The 16,112-nt window shown below is 39.3% G+C and overlaps 1 protein-coding gene across 2 annotated transcripts in view; it reads left to right on the top strand.

Moving 5' to 3' along the window:
- The window catches only part of poc1a (POC1 centriolar protein A), a 47,628-nt gene that overhangs the window by 4,689 nt on the left and 26,827 nt on the right, over nucleotides 1-16,112 (top strand). For both annotated transcript variants that reach the window (XM_042406470.1, XM_042406471.1), the window contains exons 3-9: nucleotides 125-296; nucleotides 526-705; nucleotides 894-1,001; nucleotides 1,557-1,672; nucleotides 3,591-3,724; nucleotides 9,410-9,478; nucleotides 9,732-9,875. In XM_042406470.1, coding sequence (XP_042262404.1) covers nucleotides 125-296; nucleotides 526-705; nucleotides 894-1,001; nucleotides 1,557-1,672; nucleotides 3,591-3,724; nucleotides 9,410-9,478; nucleotides 9,732-9,875 — 923 coding nt within the window. The remainder of the gene's footprint in view (nucleotides 1-124; nucleotides 297-525; nucleotides 706-893; nucleotides 1,002-1,556; nucleotides 1,673-3,590; nucleotides 3,725-9,409; nucleotides 9,479-9,731; nucleotides 9,876-16,112) is intronic.

Genomic DNA, 16,112 nt, shown 5'->3' with positions numbered 1-16,112 from the left:
TGTTAAGATATTTTCTGCATCTTGTTGCTATTGGCTTTCTGTTAGTTGATATGTTGCCTTCATTTGGTTTTCTGTGTCATACACGGTGTGCTCACTCCACTCACCTGTGCTCCTCCTCTCCCAGCCACAGGCTCCATGGACTCCTGTGTTATGATCTGGAACATGAAACCTCAGATGAGAGCGTATCGTTTTGATGGACACAAAGACGCTGTCATTTCTGTTCAGTTTTCTCCCTCTGGCCACCTGGTGGCTTCCTCCTCCAGAGACAAGACTGTACGTCTTTGGGTTCCCAGCATGTACGTTTCAAAGTAGTCCACCTTTATTTGTTTTCTCTCATATTATGGTAATCCACTAGAAAACTACCACAGTGAGGTTGACTCATAAAAGCAAAAAAAACTAGTCTGAAAACTGTTTATCTCTTGCTTCTGCCACCACAGAAGAAGGCACACATTTCTGAACACCTACTGGTCTTTGATTGTTTGTTTTAAACTCAAGTGTTGTCTTGGTGTTTGTGTGTGTTAACAGGAAGGCTGAGTCAACAGTATTCAAGGCTCACACTGCCACCGTGCGCAGCATTAACTTCTCTGGTGATGGACAGACTCTGGTCACAGCCTCTGATGACAAGACCATTAAAGTGTGGACCGTCCACAGGCAAAAGTTCCTCTTCTCGCTTAACCAGCACATCAACTGGGTCCGCTGTGCAAAGTATGAGACACATTTGTAAACAGAGAGCACATCATACAATTTTGTCAACTAACATATGACCTGTCAAATATTGTATACACTTCTTAATTGTTTTGTAACTTTAATGAATACATGTCATTGGTAAAATAGAAAATGGAGACTTAGCTTATAGCTGATTTGATCTTGAATTTCCAATACATTTCTCACAGGTTTTCTCCAGACGATCGTTTGATTGTGTCATCCAGTGATGATAAAACTATAAAGCTGTGGGACAAGAACAGCAGAGAGTGTATTCATTCATTCTATGAACATGCTGGGTGAGCACATTAGACCAGAATTATGCATTTAAATGTGGATAAGTGTGTACACATTTCCTTATCAATTTTTTTATTGCATGTTTTGCAAATGTTGAGTATTTATGAGATGATGTATATAGTTTATTTGTTTTTTGGTGCGGGCCGGGGGCAGCATGGTGGTGAGCATTATGATAAGTTTAGATGATTTCATTGTATTAGCTTTTCATGACTGTGGTGAGCTAAATGTTACAGAAACACATATTGTAGGAAATCGATGTCTTTCTTTGTCAGATTAATGTAATAGATGCACATTTATACTGATGTTACAGCAACAACAGGAAAAAGGCCATACGCCATCTCAATAATACTAATTAATTACAAGCTTAGATGAGGCATCAGATGAATATAATGTGTCTGTGATTTTAATGGAGTTGTGTAAAAGTTTTCCAAAGTTTCCTCAGTGGGTGTTTTCCAGTAAGATCTTTAAACAAACGTTCCAAGTGTTCCTAGTGTTAGTTGGATTAAGCTGCTGAATGCCTCACTAAATTAAATGTAATGCTTTTTTTCTCTCTCCAGGTATGCAAATCATGTGGATTTCCATCCCAGTGGAACATGCATTGCTGCAGCCAGTACTGACAACTCTGTCAAGGTGTGGGACATCAGATCCCATAAGATGTTGCAACACTACCAAGGTAAAGACACCCCAAAAACTGTAAAAAAAAAAAAAAAAAAAAAAAAAAAAAAAAGCAAGCATCTGAGGCAATATTTAGTTTACAATGAAGTTGTTTGGAAATTTGATCATTTGCTGCCGCAAAGACAGAAGTTGACTTTACTTTTTTTCCCCTTTATTGAAGTTTTGTATTTAAATAGTAGCACAGGGGATTTTAATAGGCTTTTATTATATGCAGCATCACTACCATATCTACACAGCCCAGAGTTTGTGTTTTGGGAAGAAAATGTGTTGGATATTCCGCTTCTCATAATCCCGCTAAAAGAGCACAAATCACTCCCACTAGACTCCGCAACTTTGCTAAAGTAAATCCTCACCTTAAAAAACTTCAGTCGACAATGACTATGACAAATCACTGAAAAAAACACCTGGATAAAATTAAGCTTTAAAGCTCATGATTAAAGTGGTAATCAAGATTCATGAGATCTTGCATATTCAATACATCGAATGTTAATGCCATTTTGTCAGTCTGCCACTCAGTCTGATTGTTTTAATCAGCTCTCTTAAATGGATTTCAGTGGTGAGATCTAATAATGGATAATCACATCTGTCTGAGGAGATGGGGCATGAAGATAAAAGCTTTTCCCTCCTCTCCCCTCTCCCTCTCTTCTGCTCTCCTCTTCTCTCCGCAGCGCTTCACTTCACAACGGTTAATTGCCAATTTTGCCAGCCTAAAGTGTAAAATCGTGGTTAAAATGTGGTGTGGTTACTGTTAGGTATGCATGGGAATTATTAGTATCACAATCACAACGGTTTAAGGTGCCTGATTAGAAAAGTAGCAGTCCTTTCATGGGTGTTTAGTTGTCTTTTAGTCTTAGCTTGCTGTTGAGTGTTTACTTGGCTCATTATCCTTGCGTGAACCTAAGCCACAGAATACATTTCCCAGTGCTCTCAATAGAGGTGAGTGCAGCTATTCAGCATCTTTTTGCAGCTGGTGGTATCAGTATGTCTTGTTATGTGTCATAGCATCTTTCAGCCAGCAGAGGGACCTTGTCACTCATCAAATGTCTGCTGTCCTCATTTTGACTCTTTCAAAGAACCCATTCACCACATGGCAAAATAATTTCATATCTGATTAGTTGCTATAGGCTACTATACTTGACGTAATAATATGTAAACCTGATGTGAAGCCATTCTCAAGTTACACAGCAACTGAGGCAGGGTGATGTACGGCAGAAGTGCACCTTAGTTGGGTCCAGGCAAACGTGCTAGCAAGAATCTGCCCTGCTGAAGTATCCTTGAACAAGACGCTGTGCTCTTAACAACGCCTGAGGTGCTGGTATATAACTGACCTAATCCTTTGACTGCCTGCAAACATAGCAAGAGGGGAAAAAAAAACTATTCTGCTAGAATCAATAAAGGATGGAATTACTCATGAATTATCCAGAAGGGCTAACTATGTCAAGGTAACTGGACTCGTTTTAGATTCTTGAAGAAGTTTTGCTTCTCATTCAGAAAGGCTTCTTCAGTTCATGCAAAGTCCAGCCTTGGTGAGAGGCCAGATGTGTTTATGAATTGACAAGTTCAAGTTCCAAGTCCAGTTACTCTAGGCTTCGCTCTTCTGAATATAGCATGGCCTGGAGAATCTTTACAAACAGACTAATGAATTTCTGTGACCACCAATATTTGTTCTTGTTATTTTTATCTGATATTGATTATATATAGTATTTTGTCTGTCTCAGAAAGTTGGTTCAATGTCGCCTCAATAAGAATGTCTTTTGTCATAATCATTGTCATAATAATGTTTAATGATTCTGTGTTATTTAACAGGCACGGTTTGAATTACAATGACAAATGTCTGTTCTAGTCCTGTTATAAATTGTGTGTGTGTGTGTGTGTGTGTGTGTGTGTGTGTGTGTGTGTGTGTGTGTGTTTTCCAGTCCACAGCGGTGTGGTGAACAGCTTGTCTTTCCACCCGGCTGGCAATTTCCTCATCACTGCGTCCAGCGATTCCACAATGAAGATACTGGACCTTGTAGAGGGCAAACTACTGTACACACTGCATGGACACCAGGTAGACACACACACACACACACACACACACACACACACACACACACACACACACACAATCTCACACACACAGCAAATGACACATGAATACTGTTTGGATATCCTAGAAGCCTATCTTCACAGTTTACCCGGTCATGATCATGATAGGTCATGTCTCTACTGAGTGTATGTGTGTGTGTGTGTGTGTGTGTGGAATATTTGGCGTGGACAGTATGTGTGAGTGTGTTTGACATCTCCTTTGTGCATGTTTGATTCTCTGAAGTGTGTGTGTGTGTGTGTGTGCGTGTGATGTGATTTTTTTTTTGTATGCAATGTATTTTAGTACTTGCCAGGCGAGCGGGCAGCCCACTCATGATGACTCATCTCAGGGTTGTTGGAAGGAAACAGAACTGTGTTTCTGCCTCCGTTCCACTGGATCCTCTTCTTCTCTTCCTCCTCCTCCTCTCTGTTTCCGTCCCGTCCTTTTGTCCGACTTTAACGCTCCTTTCTGCTCGTCCACTTGTGCTCTAGGGATGTTTTAGCATTTCCACCATTATCATCTTCCTCATTTTCATCCCTGTCTATATTTTCTCTACATTTTATCTCCTCATCTTTTTCCTACATCTGATGTTCTCACATTTTGGCTGGCTGGACTATTTGGCCGGACAGCTCACTGACTGTATCTGTTTGTTTGAACAGCTGATGGACTGGCTTGCTGGCTAGTTGTGGAAATCAGTGGCTTGCCAGTACCACATGTGGTCCGTCTGTTTATCTATCCCTCTGTACACGTTGCCTGTCTCTCATTCTGTTTTTTTATTTTCTGTGTCACCTGTGCTTCTCTCCAGCTGGTGCTGCTCGCCAAGACTCTTCTCTTTGTTAGGATAAAAAAATTTAAAAAAAAAAAAAAAAAACACTTTTTCCCCTTCTCTCTTCACACCTCCAAATTTGTCATCTCCTGCGTTCTGTCTCCATTTCTGTTGTTGTTCTTTTTGGCACAGTGGTGACTCCGCCAATCTGTTGTTGCTGGGAGCGCTCAGGGTGTTAATTGTCTCTCCAGTCGACGAACTAGAGATGGGAGAGACCCCCATCTGTTCGGTGTGGGTGTGTAGGTTTATGTGGATGCTTGAATGTGTTCTGTGTATGTGTGTAGGCCTATGTGCATGTATGTGAAAAACACATGATAGCTTTTAGAGAGTGTTGCTGTTGGAAATGACAAATGTGTTGTTTACCTAGCCTCAGGAGGACCATACCTGGCTGGGTAGAATCGTGCTAATTTAGGTTAATTTGTCTCTCTGTCTGACAACTGACTTTCACTGTGTGATCCAAAACTTTTTATGAAGCAACTCCACAACTGAGTACGTGAGATCACTTCAGCTCTTAAAGACCCCACAAAATAGATGAGATGCTTGATTTCTTCCATAGTTTAAAGCACTCCTGCTTGAAACGGATTGTAGAGTTGGACATAATGTCAGATGAGACTTGATTTTAGAAATTAAAAAAAAAAAAATAGACACTGACAGTATTCCTTCCACTGTATGTATTTATTAAATGCACCATGCAACGTTTTTGACCACTAGGATCGCTATGGAGCAACATTTTTAAAAGTGGGTCCCTGTTTTGTTTGTATCTTGTGTTTGTGCATGAGAACGCACATTTACGTATGGTGCATGCGGATGACATGATACACAGTCCTGCTAATGGTTTCATGCTATTTCACTGATCAACACTCGGTGGTGGTAATGTGGTAAGAAGTGTAGCAATGCACCAACAAAGACAAAGAAGAAGAAGAAGACTGTGAGCAAGCAAATATGGATATAAATAACTTAGGTTTCTAATTCTTCCAAATATTAACTATGCAAATGTTTTATGACTAAGAAAATGCATTCAACATATTTATTAGGCTTGAAGGTTACTTACAGTGTGTTTTGGTGAGAAACACTGAATGTAAACATAACATTGTTTACATAAAAACTCCACAGGGTACCAAAATGCCAGTGATTCCTAAAATTTGCTCATCAGGCACATTCACTAAAAACTCACATTTTAGGGCCCATGACACATGTGCACTCAGTCTTCCTCTTGCTGAGCTAGCCAGCTGCCTACGCACAAATGGTACAAAACCATTTTGTTGATATGGCACTTTGTAATTTAAAAATGGCTTAAATTATAATGCAAAGAAAATTTATGAATGTGTGTGAGACTCAGTAAATATTCTTCACTATTTTACAGCAATTTAATTTGTTATGGTTTTGAATGGAGAAAAGGGCCGCATCATTTGACCTGCATTTTTGACTGTAGCCACTATGCCTTATCCATTACCTCCATTACGAAGGAGTTTGAGGAGCTTAAAAAGGGTAGACATGATTTTGTCCCTGGGTTCAGGCTAAATAGTGTGTTTGTGCCTTTGTCAGTCAGTAGCTGTCAGTGATGTTGGTTATGTGTTGTTACAAGCAAGACATAGAAACATACAAACCTACAAGACCTTTTATACACCCTAAAACCTATGGTAAGAAAAATCAACTGTACAGAAGGAGAAAAGTGTAGAATCTTTCACCTGATCTATAAACCTACAGTATTGGCTAATAGCGAGTACTGATCTCATACTAGTGTCTTGCTCTTTTTCATTTTAAAGACAGTGTCAGTCATTCTGGAGAAAGATTTTTGATAATTGAACTAAACACCCAAACAAATACACCCCTCCCTTCATGCTCCTTCAGAAGCTCCACCCCCCCCCCCCCCCCCCCCAAATTCATGGACGACACATTGCCATGGCAACGACCAAAAGAGAAATATGGCGGAATCCAGAGCTGTGCATCAGCTGTGGAGTCGCTTCTGTTCCTCTCAAACACTACCACAAGCCAAAAAAAAACATTATCTCATGTGAGCCCAACAGTCCATCCACACTCTCTGCCTCTCTGCAAACTCCCTATTTCTCACTCAACCTGCGTTCAGCTGCAGCTCCTGGTGAGCTGAGAGAACAGCGGGCAGACAAACTGCCTTCACCAGGCTGACTGACTGCAGAAATTTACGGAACCAAATTGATATGGTTAATAAGTTGAAAACACATATACAGTGGGATATTTGTATGATTTTAAACAGCTGCCTGCTCAGATTACGCTTCACCAAATGCAACAGAAAAAGACTTAAAAAAACGCAGGGGTCTCCGTGATACTGTCTCACATTCAGTGTGGATTGATACATTTAATAAAATGGAGGCGTATCTGCACTATGAGAAAAAGTTTTCTATGTGAATTGGACACAACCTCTCTCTCCAGTTCACCAGGCCTCTCCCACCATTCAACGGGTGCTGGAGACTGTCATGGCCTCACACAGACAGCTGCTCTGATGACTTCCCCCTGTCCTGTGCATGAGCACGAACGCCCCCTGCCTATTGGCTGGAGTAGTGTCGTGTGGCTGTGTTTATATGTGTGTTTACAGAGCCAGTTCTGTGTATGAACATCAGGTTTTTTTTTCAGCACACACAGAAAGGACAGCTAGCAGACCATGAGGAGATATTTGCTGAATTTGACCAAAAGTGTTTTGGATTAGAATCGCTGACTCTACCTTTAAAGTCTTTATTCATTTAATCTGTATCTTTATCTGTCTGTTTAAAAATTTTGGGGAGGCATTTTTCCTTCATTTGACAGTGGACTATAGAGATAGACAGGAAGTATGGGGCAAGAACAAATGCTTTTCATTGCGATTAGATGGTGTATATCTTATGTATGACAATGAGGCCAGGGGGACGTCTCTATACCTCACTTCTTAGCTTGAAGTGATACATTCATACTGCAACTTTTTTTTTTACTGCTGTGGAAATTTTAATTATTATTTTAGAAGCTTTATAAAATTGCGTCATTACAGTTTATTGCAACGCAGACAAAGAAACAGTATTTGATGTATATTGGTGCGGTGTATGACTACAAAAATGGGTCCCACCTCAAACATTTTAGAAATACTTCAGTGCGTTAATAAAGCTGATGTTAACTAAAAATATGCAGCGCACAAAATAAAACCAGTACAAGCATGTAATCACCTTTATTAGTCAGTACTTTATGGATAGCACCATGTGGGGCCTGTCTGGTTTCTGCAACCCCTGTTAATTTATCAGCATATAAAATGTGCCAGTTAGGTTCATTGCCCTGTCAGACTCACCCTGTGTGTGTGTGTGTGTGTGTGTGTGTGTGTGTGTGTATGAGTGTGTGTGTGTGTGTGTGTCTGGCCATGGCAAGTGCCAGCCTGGCAGCAGGCATTAGTCAGAGCAGAGACAGAACATGCTGTCTGTCAGGCCGTCGCGTTGCCATAGTGACACTGTCTGCTTCTCTCAGGTGCTTCTGGGAAACCATTCCTCACCCAAACCAGCCTGTCTGGGTGCCAGCCACAGGACACAGCTCCTTTTTTCTTCCTAGCAGCCTCCCTGTCCGTTTCTTTTCCCTTCTTTTGTTTGCTCTCTCCTCCATCCTCTCTTTGAACACAGTCAGAGGGCTCAGGCTGTAATTGTTGACCCCATTCTGCGATTGTGAGGCAAAGAAAAGAGTAAACCAAGAGACAGCAGGATTTCTGAATTTTAGAACCTGGATGGTTATATATATACAGAGGACACGCCAAAGTCCCCAGGTGATCCTTTTTGGCTCTGATCATTGTGTGACCTCAGCCCACCTGAGGCTTAGCTTTCTGTTATTGATTGCTCTCCAACATAGTGACTTCAATACGATACCTGCTGAAATATCTTGATACCGATACTGAAATGATACCACTGCAAAAACCTAAAACATCAGGAAAAGTAATGGAATAATATATTAGATGACTGAACACAGAACTTAAAATTCTTTGCTTTTTTTATTAACTGGTGTTATTGATCTGCATACTTTTAGTAGATTTTTAGTAGCTTGCAAGTTATGGTAAAGTTAATGTTACCAGTGTGAACGTTGCATTTGCATATAGAGATGTTTGCCACGTTGGTAAGTTAGCTTAACAGCCAAAGCCAAATTAAACAGTTATCATTGCCCTTAATTGCCTCATCAAACTCCGAAGGTAAAAAAGTTCGCTCGTCACAGAATAAATCACACTCGTTTGAGATCTTAGATTTGAGTGAATGTAAATATGATACCTATTACATTTGCTAACCTGTCGCTCTTTGAATTATGTATGTTGTGTTTTCTGGGATAAATTGCATAGTGTTTACAACCCCCATGTTTTACATTAATACCCACTCTTTTACCACAGCTATATTACTTGGCAGAAGACAAATATTTAATTAATAGACTTATTTAAAGCCACTTTGTGTGGAATTTGAAAATGAAGAAATGGGTTCAAAGCAACAAATTGTTATCATTTAATTTTTCCTCAAACAAAAATGTAAAGTATGGTATCAGAATCATTTCAAACATGCCACAATCACATAAACAATTCTCACTGATGCAAAGTATGCAATAGATGGACACATTGCAGGGCTTTGATTTTTTCTGTGCTAATTGTACTACATGTTTTTCTTCATCTGGATTATTAAAAGTTTTTTGAAACACAATATTTCATAGAAACAATGACTACACCACATGATTACATTCCTCTTCAACTTGAGGAAACAGTTTACAGAATGCTGGTTTTTGTTAGGAATATAAGGCAACAGCGGTTAAGACAAAATTAGGACATGACCCCTTTTATTGTCTTTAAACCCATCTTTCCATTCTTCTCTCTCTCACTCCAGGGTCCAGTAACCTGTGTGGCCTTTTCCAGGACAGGAGAGTACTTTGCATCCGGAGGTTCTGATGAACAGGTGAAGACTGATTTCTAAAAATTAAATATGATGTAGCCTTTTGATTTCTCATTTGTGTCCTGGTGTCAAAGATCATGTGCCTTCTTCATAGTTTATGAAATAAGACTCCTGAAAAACTCCTGAAGAACCCATAAAAAACAAGCACAACTGTATTTATAGAGTGCATTTCTTTTTTTTTTGTGCATAAGATTGTTGATCATTTGACTTTGGAGTGCAACTTTGGAATAAGTAACAACTTATATTTAACCTATAGGTAATGGTGTGGAAGAGCAACTTTGATGAGTGTGGTGACACTGTCAGGGTGCAACGCTCCACTGCTCCCAGCCTGCAGGTGCCACCAGCCAACTCCACAACTCACCCCCCTTTTAACTCACATCCATCTGTGCTCCATGGCCAGGTTAGTTCAGACAGCGGGAGATAAACACAGCAAACTGTTTCATTTAGATCCAGCATTTTATGTATCTTCTTTGCACCTTAACACACATTCCTTCTTTTTTAATCTTAAAGACCCAGACACACACCAGTCACACATCACATATCCTTTTTTTCCCTCACAAACCTATCTGTGCTGTCTTCAGTTAATAAATATGTACATGCATACTGTTCAGGCAGTACATACAGCGTGTATCAGATGTGCTACAAACTTGGTTATAATGGTTTAAACATAAGTTTTGCCAGGTTTATACTTTAATAACAGCAGCACTCATATTTCAGTTGATGTTGCTGTTTCAAGATGTTTGAGGTTGATTAGAGCGCACTGTGATCATCTGGAACTTTGACTTTCAATCCATGGATTACCTCAACCTTGTAGAAACGGAAAAACCTGTGTCTACAAATGGTATGGTTTTGGAGGATAGTGATGATTTTGGTATTCTTAAAGCCTTACCAGTAGTGTGGCAAAAATTTGTCCAAAGGGTGGCTCAAGAGAAATGCTCCTAAAGGCTCCAAAATGTTATGAAAGGGAGGCATCTTAGAATCACATTATCACAAAAATCAATAACTGAGTATGCACACAGATATGTGTCAATTTGTACAAAAATCTACAGAAACAGATATACATGCACAGATGCCCCTTAGTATTTCATGCTGCTAGTGCAGCTGGCTTAGTTCCTTCATGCATATCCTTCCTTTGAAGTCTGCATTTTGGCCCAAAGCTACATTCATATCTCTCTTGCAGGGCAAGAAATACCTACTTAGTCCTGCATCTACACTTTGATATGGAGGATTTTTTCCCCACCTCTCAGGCCTCATGAAATAGAAGAAATCTGTGTTCAGCTTATGTCTACATCCTCTAATGCAAATCATATAGGGATATTTTACGATATTGCATGTGAATTATAAATATATAAATAATGAAAATATAAAAAACTAATAAGCAGTGATGAAGTATGATGGTTTTCCAATAGATGTTTTTAAGCTACAACTTACAGTGATCATTGTGTTTTATGAACTGACACACTGAGAAACTAAAAGGAAAGATATCAATGAAAATGCTACTCCTGCCTGTGGACGTTATGCTAACTTACTCCTCATATGGCATTTCCAAAATTGCTCATGGTCATGTTTATTTTTTTGTTGTCCTATACAATCATATTTTAGCATCTTGTATCTTTGACATTGTGTATCTAAGACATAAAATAGATAGCACATACTGTATTGGTAGATCAGGTGTTGGGCGGGTATATAACGGAAGGCTCGTGATGAAGAACCAAGAACACATTAATGGTATTATTCTTAATGTCACTGCAGTACATTTGACACTGTGCTATTCTCATTCGTCCAGTTTTATTTAATTTGACATCTCAGAGGTTTGGATAATATCCTGAGTGTCAATAAATGCCAAAGTCAATACTAAAAAATATTCAGATGGAAATCAAGCCTTCCAGACTTTTAAGCCCATTTTGTGGCGGCATCTCCTCCATCTCCATGACTTTAATCTAATAGAACTTCATTCTCTGTTTTCAGAAGGAGTCTCGACTAGCGCTGATTCCACCACACCCTTTCTGACTGCTGTGTAAATCTGTTCAAGAAGAAAGTGTAGATAATATACTGTTAAACCACTTTCTGTGGATCCACTCTTATAACTTTACCAATAAAAAAGAGTGATCATATGTTTCAAAAACAAGGGTAAAAATGCTTTTGCCCATAACTCAAGCTCGAACACTTCATAAAATGTTGTAAAGAGTATTCAGTTTTAGAGGGAGAGGGAGATTACAGGCAGTAGCTACTGTAGCAAGCTAGAGTTCAGACTGATGTCCTATAAATTAACAGAAAACAGTGGAGGCAGATAAATTAATGATGGATTTTTAATTTTCTGCCCTGATTCTTGATCTTTGAATAGCTCTACGGGAAAGCCTGTAAATATTGTATACTCATCTGTCTTAAAACGTAAACAATCTTCATAAAAATCATTGTAGGACCAATTTTCATCCCTAGTACATTATTTTAATTAACAGCAAATGTGTTTCCTCATCATCTCATCCTAGGCAGGAGTTTGATTACTCATTATGTGAGTGACTACTGTTCATGTAGTACAGTACATTATTATCATTATGAGGTAGTGATATAAAATGTGTGGATATTTGCTGAGTTTACATGTGATTTTTATTTTTTCAAGCCAACATAAAAATCAGCAAACTGTCCAAACTGTGGCTTTAAGCTGAAATCTGCATCTCATATGCTTGTTGCCACAGTTTGGTTTCATCTGCAATTCATCTTAACACAGATGTTGCAGAGCAGACTCATTGCAGTTCATAATTCAAACTGCTTGGAAAAAATTAATCAAGACTGTTTAAATTCGGAGTTCAAAATAGGACTGCAACTGCAACAATTATTTTTTATTATCGATTATCTGCCAATAATTTTCATGATTAATAGGTTAAGTATTTGATTAATAAAACATCAGAAAATGATGAAAAACACCCATCAAAACATCCTGAAGTACAAGGTGATGTCCTCAAATGCCTTATTTTGTTGAACCGACAGTCCAAACCCCCAAAATTAACAGTAAAAATACAGTCAACAAGTGAATGCTTGGCATTTTTGCTAGAAAGATGGTTATTTGATTATCAAAATAATTGCCAGTTAAATTTTCTGTCCATCAACTAATCAATCAATTGACTAATCATTGCAGCACTAATTCAAAACAGTCTCACCACATGCTCCATTCAGTAGCATTCTGGAGACTTCAATCATCGATTATCATCATCACCTCATTAGTGGATGGAGTTGCACAGTTGTCATGGGAATGTAGATGTTCAAATTACCATCCCTCTGAGCACTTTTAAGACTTCTCATCTATGTTGGCTCAGAAGTTGACATTCAAAGTATGTCTGGGATTAAAGTTTGATTAATGTGCAGTCCTATACTTTGACTTATGACACTTTGTTTCCTCACAGCTAAAGGAAGTCAGTGTGTGCCTTCTCCTTGCCTACTTTCAGCACCCCTGAAGGCAGAAGAGCAAAAAGAGTTTTGACCCAAAGATAAATGATAAGAAACAAACAAAGCGAGAGAGCAGTGCAGCCATTAGTGATGTTTAAATATTAAAAGACCTTGTCAGATGACTCTCACACACTCACACACAAAGGGGACAGGGTGTCACAGGCTGGCTGGGGAACCTCAGGGAATGGTTTGGATTTCAACCCTTTGACTGCTACAGTGTTACTTACATCAACAAGGGCACAGCCAAGGTCCTCACAAACACACACACACACACACACACACACACACACACACACACACACACACACACACACACATATACAACCTCTCTTTCTCTCCTTTCTCTTATTGATTGCTCTGCTGTAAAGTTTAGATCCACCCACAGTGATGCTGCCAAGCCTTTGCACTTTATTGGCAATCCAGAATAGCTCAGTACTCATAATAAACAAATGCATCTCACAGGTGGAAAAAAACGGACGTGCTGTGATATAAAACTGGTGCTAGTCATAATACTTGAGAATCATCGATTCTTTTCACCTTTAAGTTAGTTTACTCCTAAAAAGACATAGAAAAGATTAGGAAAGCTTAATTGCCATAGTACATGGAACACTATTTTGATGCAAATATGCTGGACAGAATTGATGTGGATAAGATACAATTGTAAGAAGAAAATGTATATATTTTTTAATACAGTTATCATGTAAGATTTGTTTGTCAATCTTTCAGGCTTCACTTTTTCTTGATGCAGTATGGCCTCAGTATGTTGTTAGAGTGATTACGTTGACCATTTAGAAAAGATATAGGAAAATTTCCCAGAAAATGTTCCTTCAGCAACTCAACAATGACAAACTAGAATTAGATGTTGGTTTATGGATTGTTCTTTTTTTCACCGTTGTTGAAAGCTTCCAACAGTCATCTTAGGCCCAATAATGGCGAAAAAAGTATTCTGAAGCAAGTGTTTAAGCAGCATCCGCTGTGTGAGTGCAATTATTTCTAACATCTGCTTCACATCGACTTGAACAATGTAAGCACATGGCTTTCAATATCCTTTTAACACCTGTTTTCCTAATGCCATTTATGGACCCTTCAGGGCTCTTTTTCCTCTATGACTCTGTCTTTCTCTCTTGCTGCTGTGATACAGGGTGGTAAATGGATTTTAATAGCTCTCCCACTCGACAGGCGTTATTACAGACTTGCCTCAAAGGGTGATTCAAAAATGGGCAGCTGGACCCTGTGAAGAGAGATGATTAGTGCGACGTATGAAATGTATTCTCTTCTTCTGAGAACTACTGTTCTTGTATAACCCTATTGAACCTTTTCATTTGGAAATATGGTTTTTCAGCTGTCTGAAGCTTCAACAGTAATGGAAAAGCAATACTTCACATCTGCTTGATTAAGAAATGTAGTGCAAGTCAGTTCAACTCTGGTGTCTGTGTGGGCTCTCTATCCTCTAAAAAGCATGCATTGATGAGATGCACACTTAATTGATGGTACATGTATTTGATTTTTACCCTATGAACCAAATAATTGCAGTCTATGTTTTGTTTCTGCAAAATTTGTTGTCTGCTCAGGTTAGCTCAACTCATGTAGATAGCATTATTACTGTAGTGAACACGTATTATAAAGCAGAGGTCAAAAATCCTCTAATGTACAAGGCCACATTGTCTGAAGGTAGTCCTCCAGAATTCTCAAAAGTTCAGTATTCAAAAGTTCATTTGTCAAAAAATGATAAATACATGTATGAAAGTAAAATCTACATACAGTAAATCACAAGTGCAAATATGTTATGTGCAAGGCAGTACAAAAGCTTCATTGAGAACAATGTGCTAGACAAGGGCAAGGGCATACAGAGGTCAGAGGACAGTTCACCATCTTGATGGTGTGAGGAAAGAAAAATTTTCTTAGTCTCTCTCTGTTTAATTTTGTTTGCCAGAGCACAGAAGTGGGAATAGTCCAGTGCTGGGGTGATGAGGATCATTAATAATCATACTAGCTCTATTTGCTAATAGGATTAATAAAATCAGATATCACTGTTGATCAATAAATAGATAGTGGATAAGTTTATCCACTCATGGTGTTAGTTGAAATTTTACATCTTTATATTCAGTTCAGCTTTATTGTCATTATACTAATACACAGGCATGCAGCATAACGAAAAGATTACATGCTGGTCTCTCATTCACGGTACAACATAGATACAATAGTGCAACATAACAGTGCAGGACAGCAGTAAAAACAAATGTAAAACAGCATTGTATTGTATGGTAGAATGTATGATATAGCTTTAAGTATACTGGATGAATATAATGTAACAATGTAATATAATGCATAACAATGAGTGGATCAGGGATGACAGGATGGCTATGGAGAGGTAGATAGCTCAATGTCCAGTGTTTGATTGTGTGAGGATAGCAGTTTGACAGCTCTGGGATAGGAGCTGTTTCTCAGTCTGGACGCGAGTGGTCTGTATCGTCTGGAACCTCCTACCAGATGGAAGAGGGACAAACAGAGCCTTGCTGTGGTATTACCATACCAAGCCCTGATGCAGTTGGTCAGTGTGCTCTCTACTGTGCATCGTTAGAACTTATTGATAATCCTGGGGTGTAGGTTGACCTTCCTCAGTCTCCTGAGGGTGCTGGTGTGCTTTTTTGATGAGGGAAGATGTGTGGAGGTTCCATGAGAGGTCCTCAGTGATGTGGACCCCCAGGCACTTGAAGTTGTTGACCCTCTCCATAGCAGTTCCATTGATGCGGATGGGTCTGTGATCTTTCCCTCTCCGCCTCCTGAAATCAATGATTGGCTCCTTTGTCTTGCTGATGTTGTTTGTGCACCAGTCTGTTAGCAGTTTGATCTCCTCCCTGTAGGCCGTCTCATCGTTGTTGTTGATCAAGCCCACCATGGTGGTGTCATCAGCAAACGTGATGTCAGAGTCTGTGCTGTGCTTGGCAACACAGTCGTGGGTGAATGGGGAGTATAGCAGTGGGCTAAGCACAGAGCCCTGGGGAACACCGGTGTTCAGGATGCATGTGGTGGAGGAGTGATTTCCCTTTCTAACAGACTGGGGGTTGCCAGTGAGAAAGTCTAAGACCCAGCTGCAGGTGGTGTTGTTAAGTCCAAGGGATTGGACTTCTTCGACTAGCTTTGTAGGGATGATTGTCTTGAATGCTGAGCTTAAATCAATGAACAGCATTCA

Source organism: Thunnus maccoyii, chromosome 3 (genome assembly GCF_910596095.1).
Source record: "Thunnus maccoyii chromosome 3, fThuMac1.1, whole genome shotgun sequence".
In the NCBI taxonomy this organism is placed as follows: domain Eukaryota; kingdom Metazoa; phylum Chordata; class Actinopteri; order Scombriformes; family Scombridae; genus Thunnus; species Thunnus maccoyii.
The sequence above is the reverse complement of the archived record's forward strand: the minus strand, read 5'-3'. Positions and strand labels throughout refer to the sequence as shown.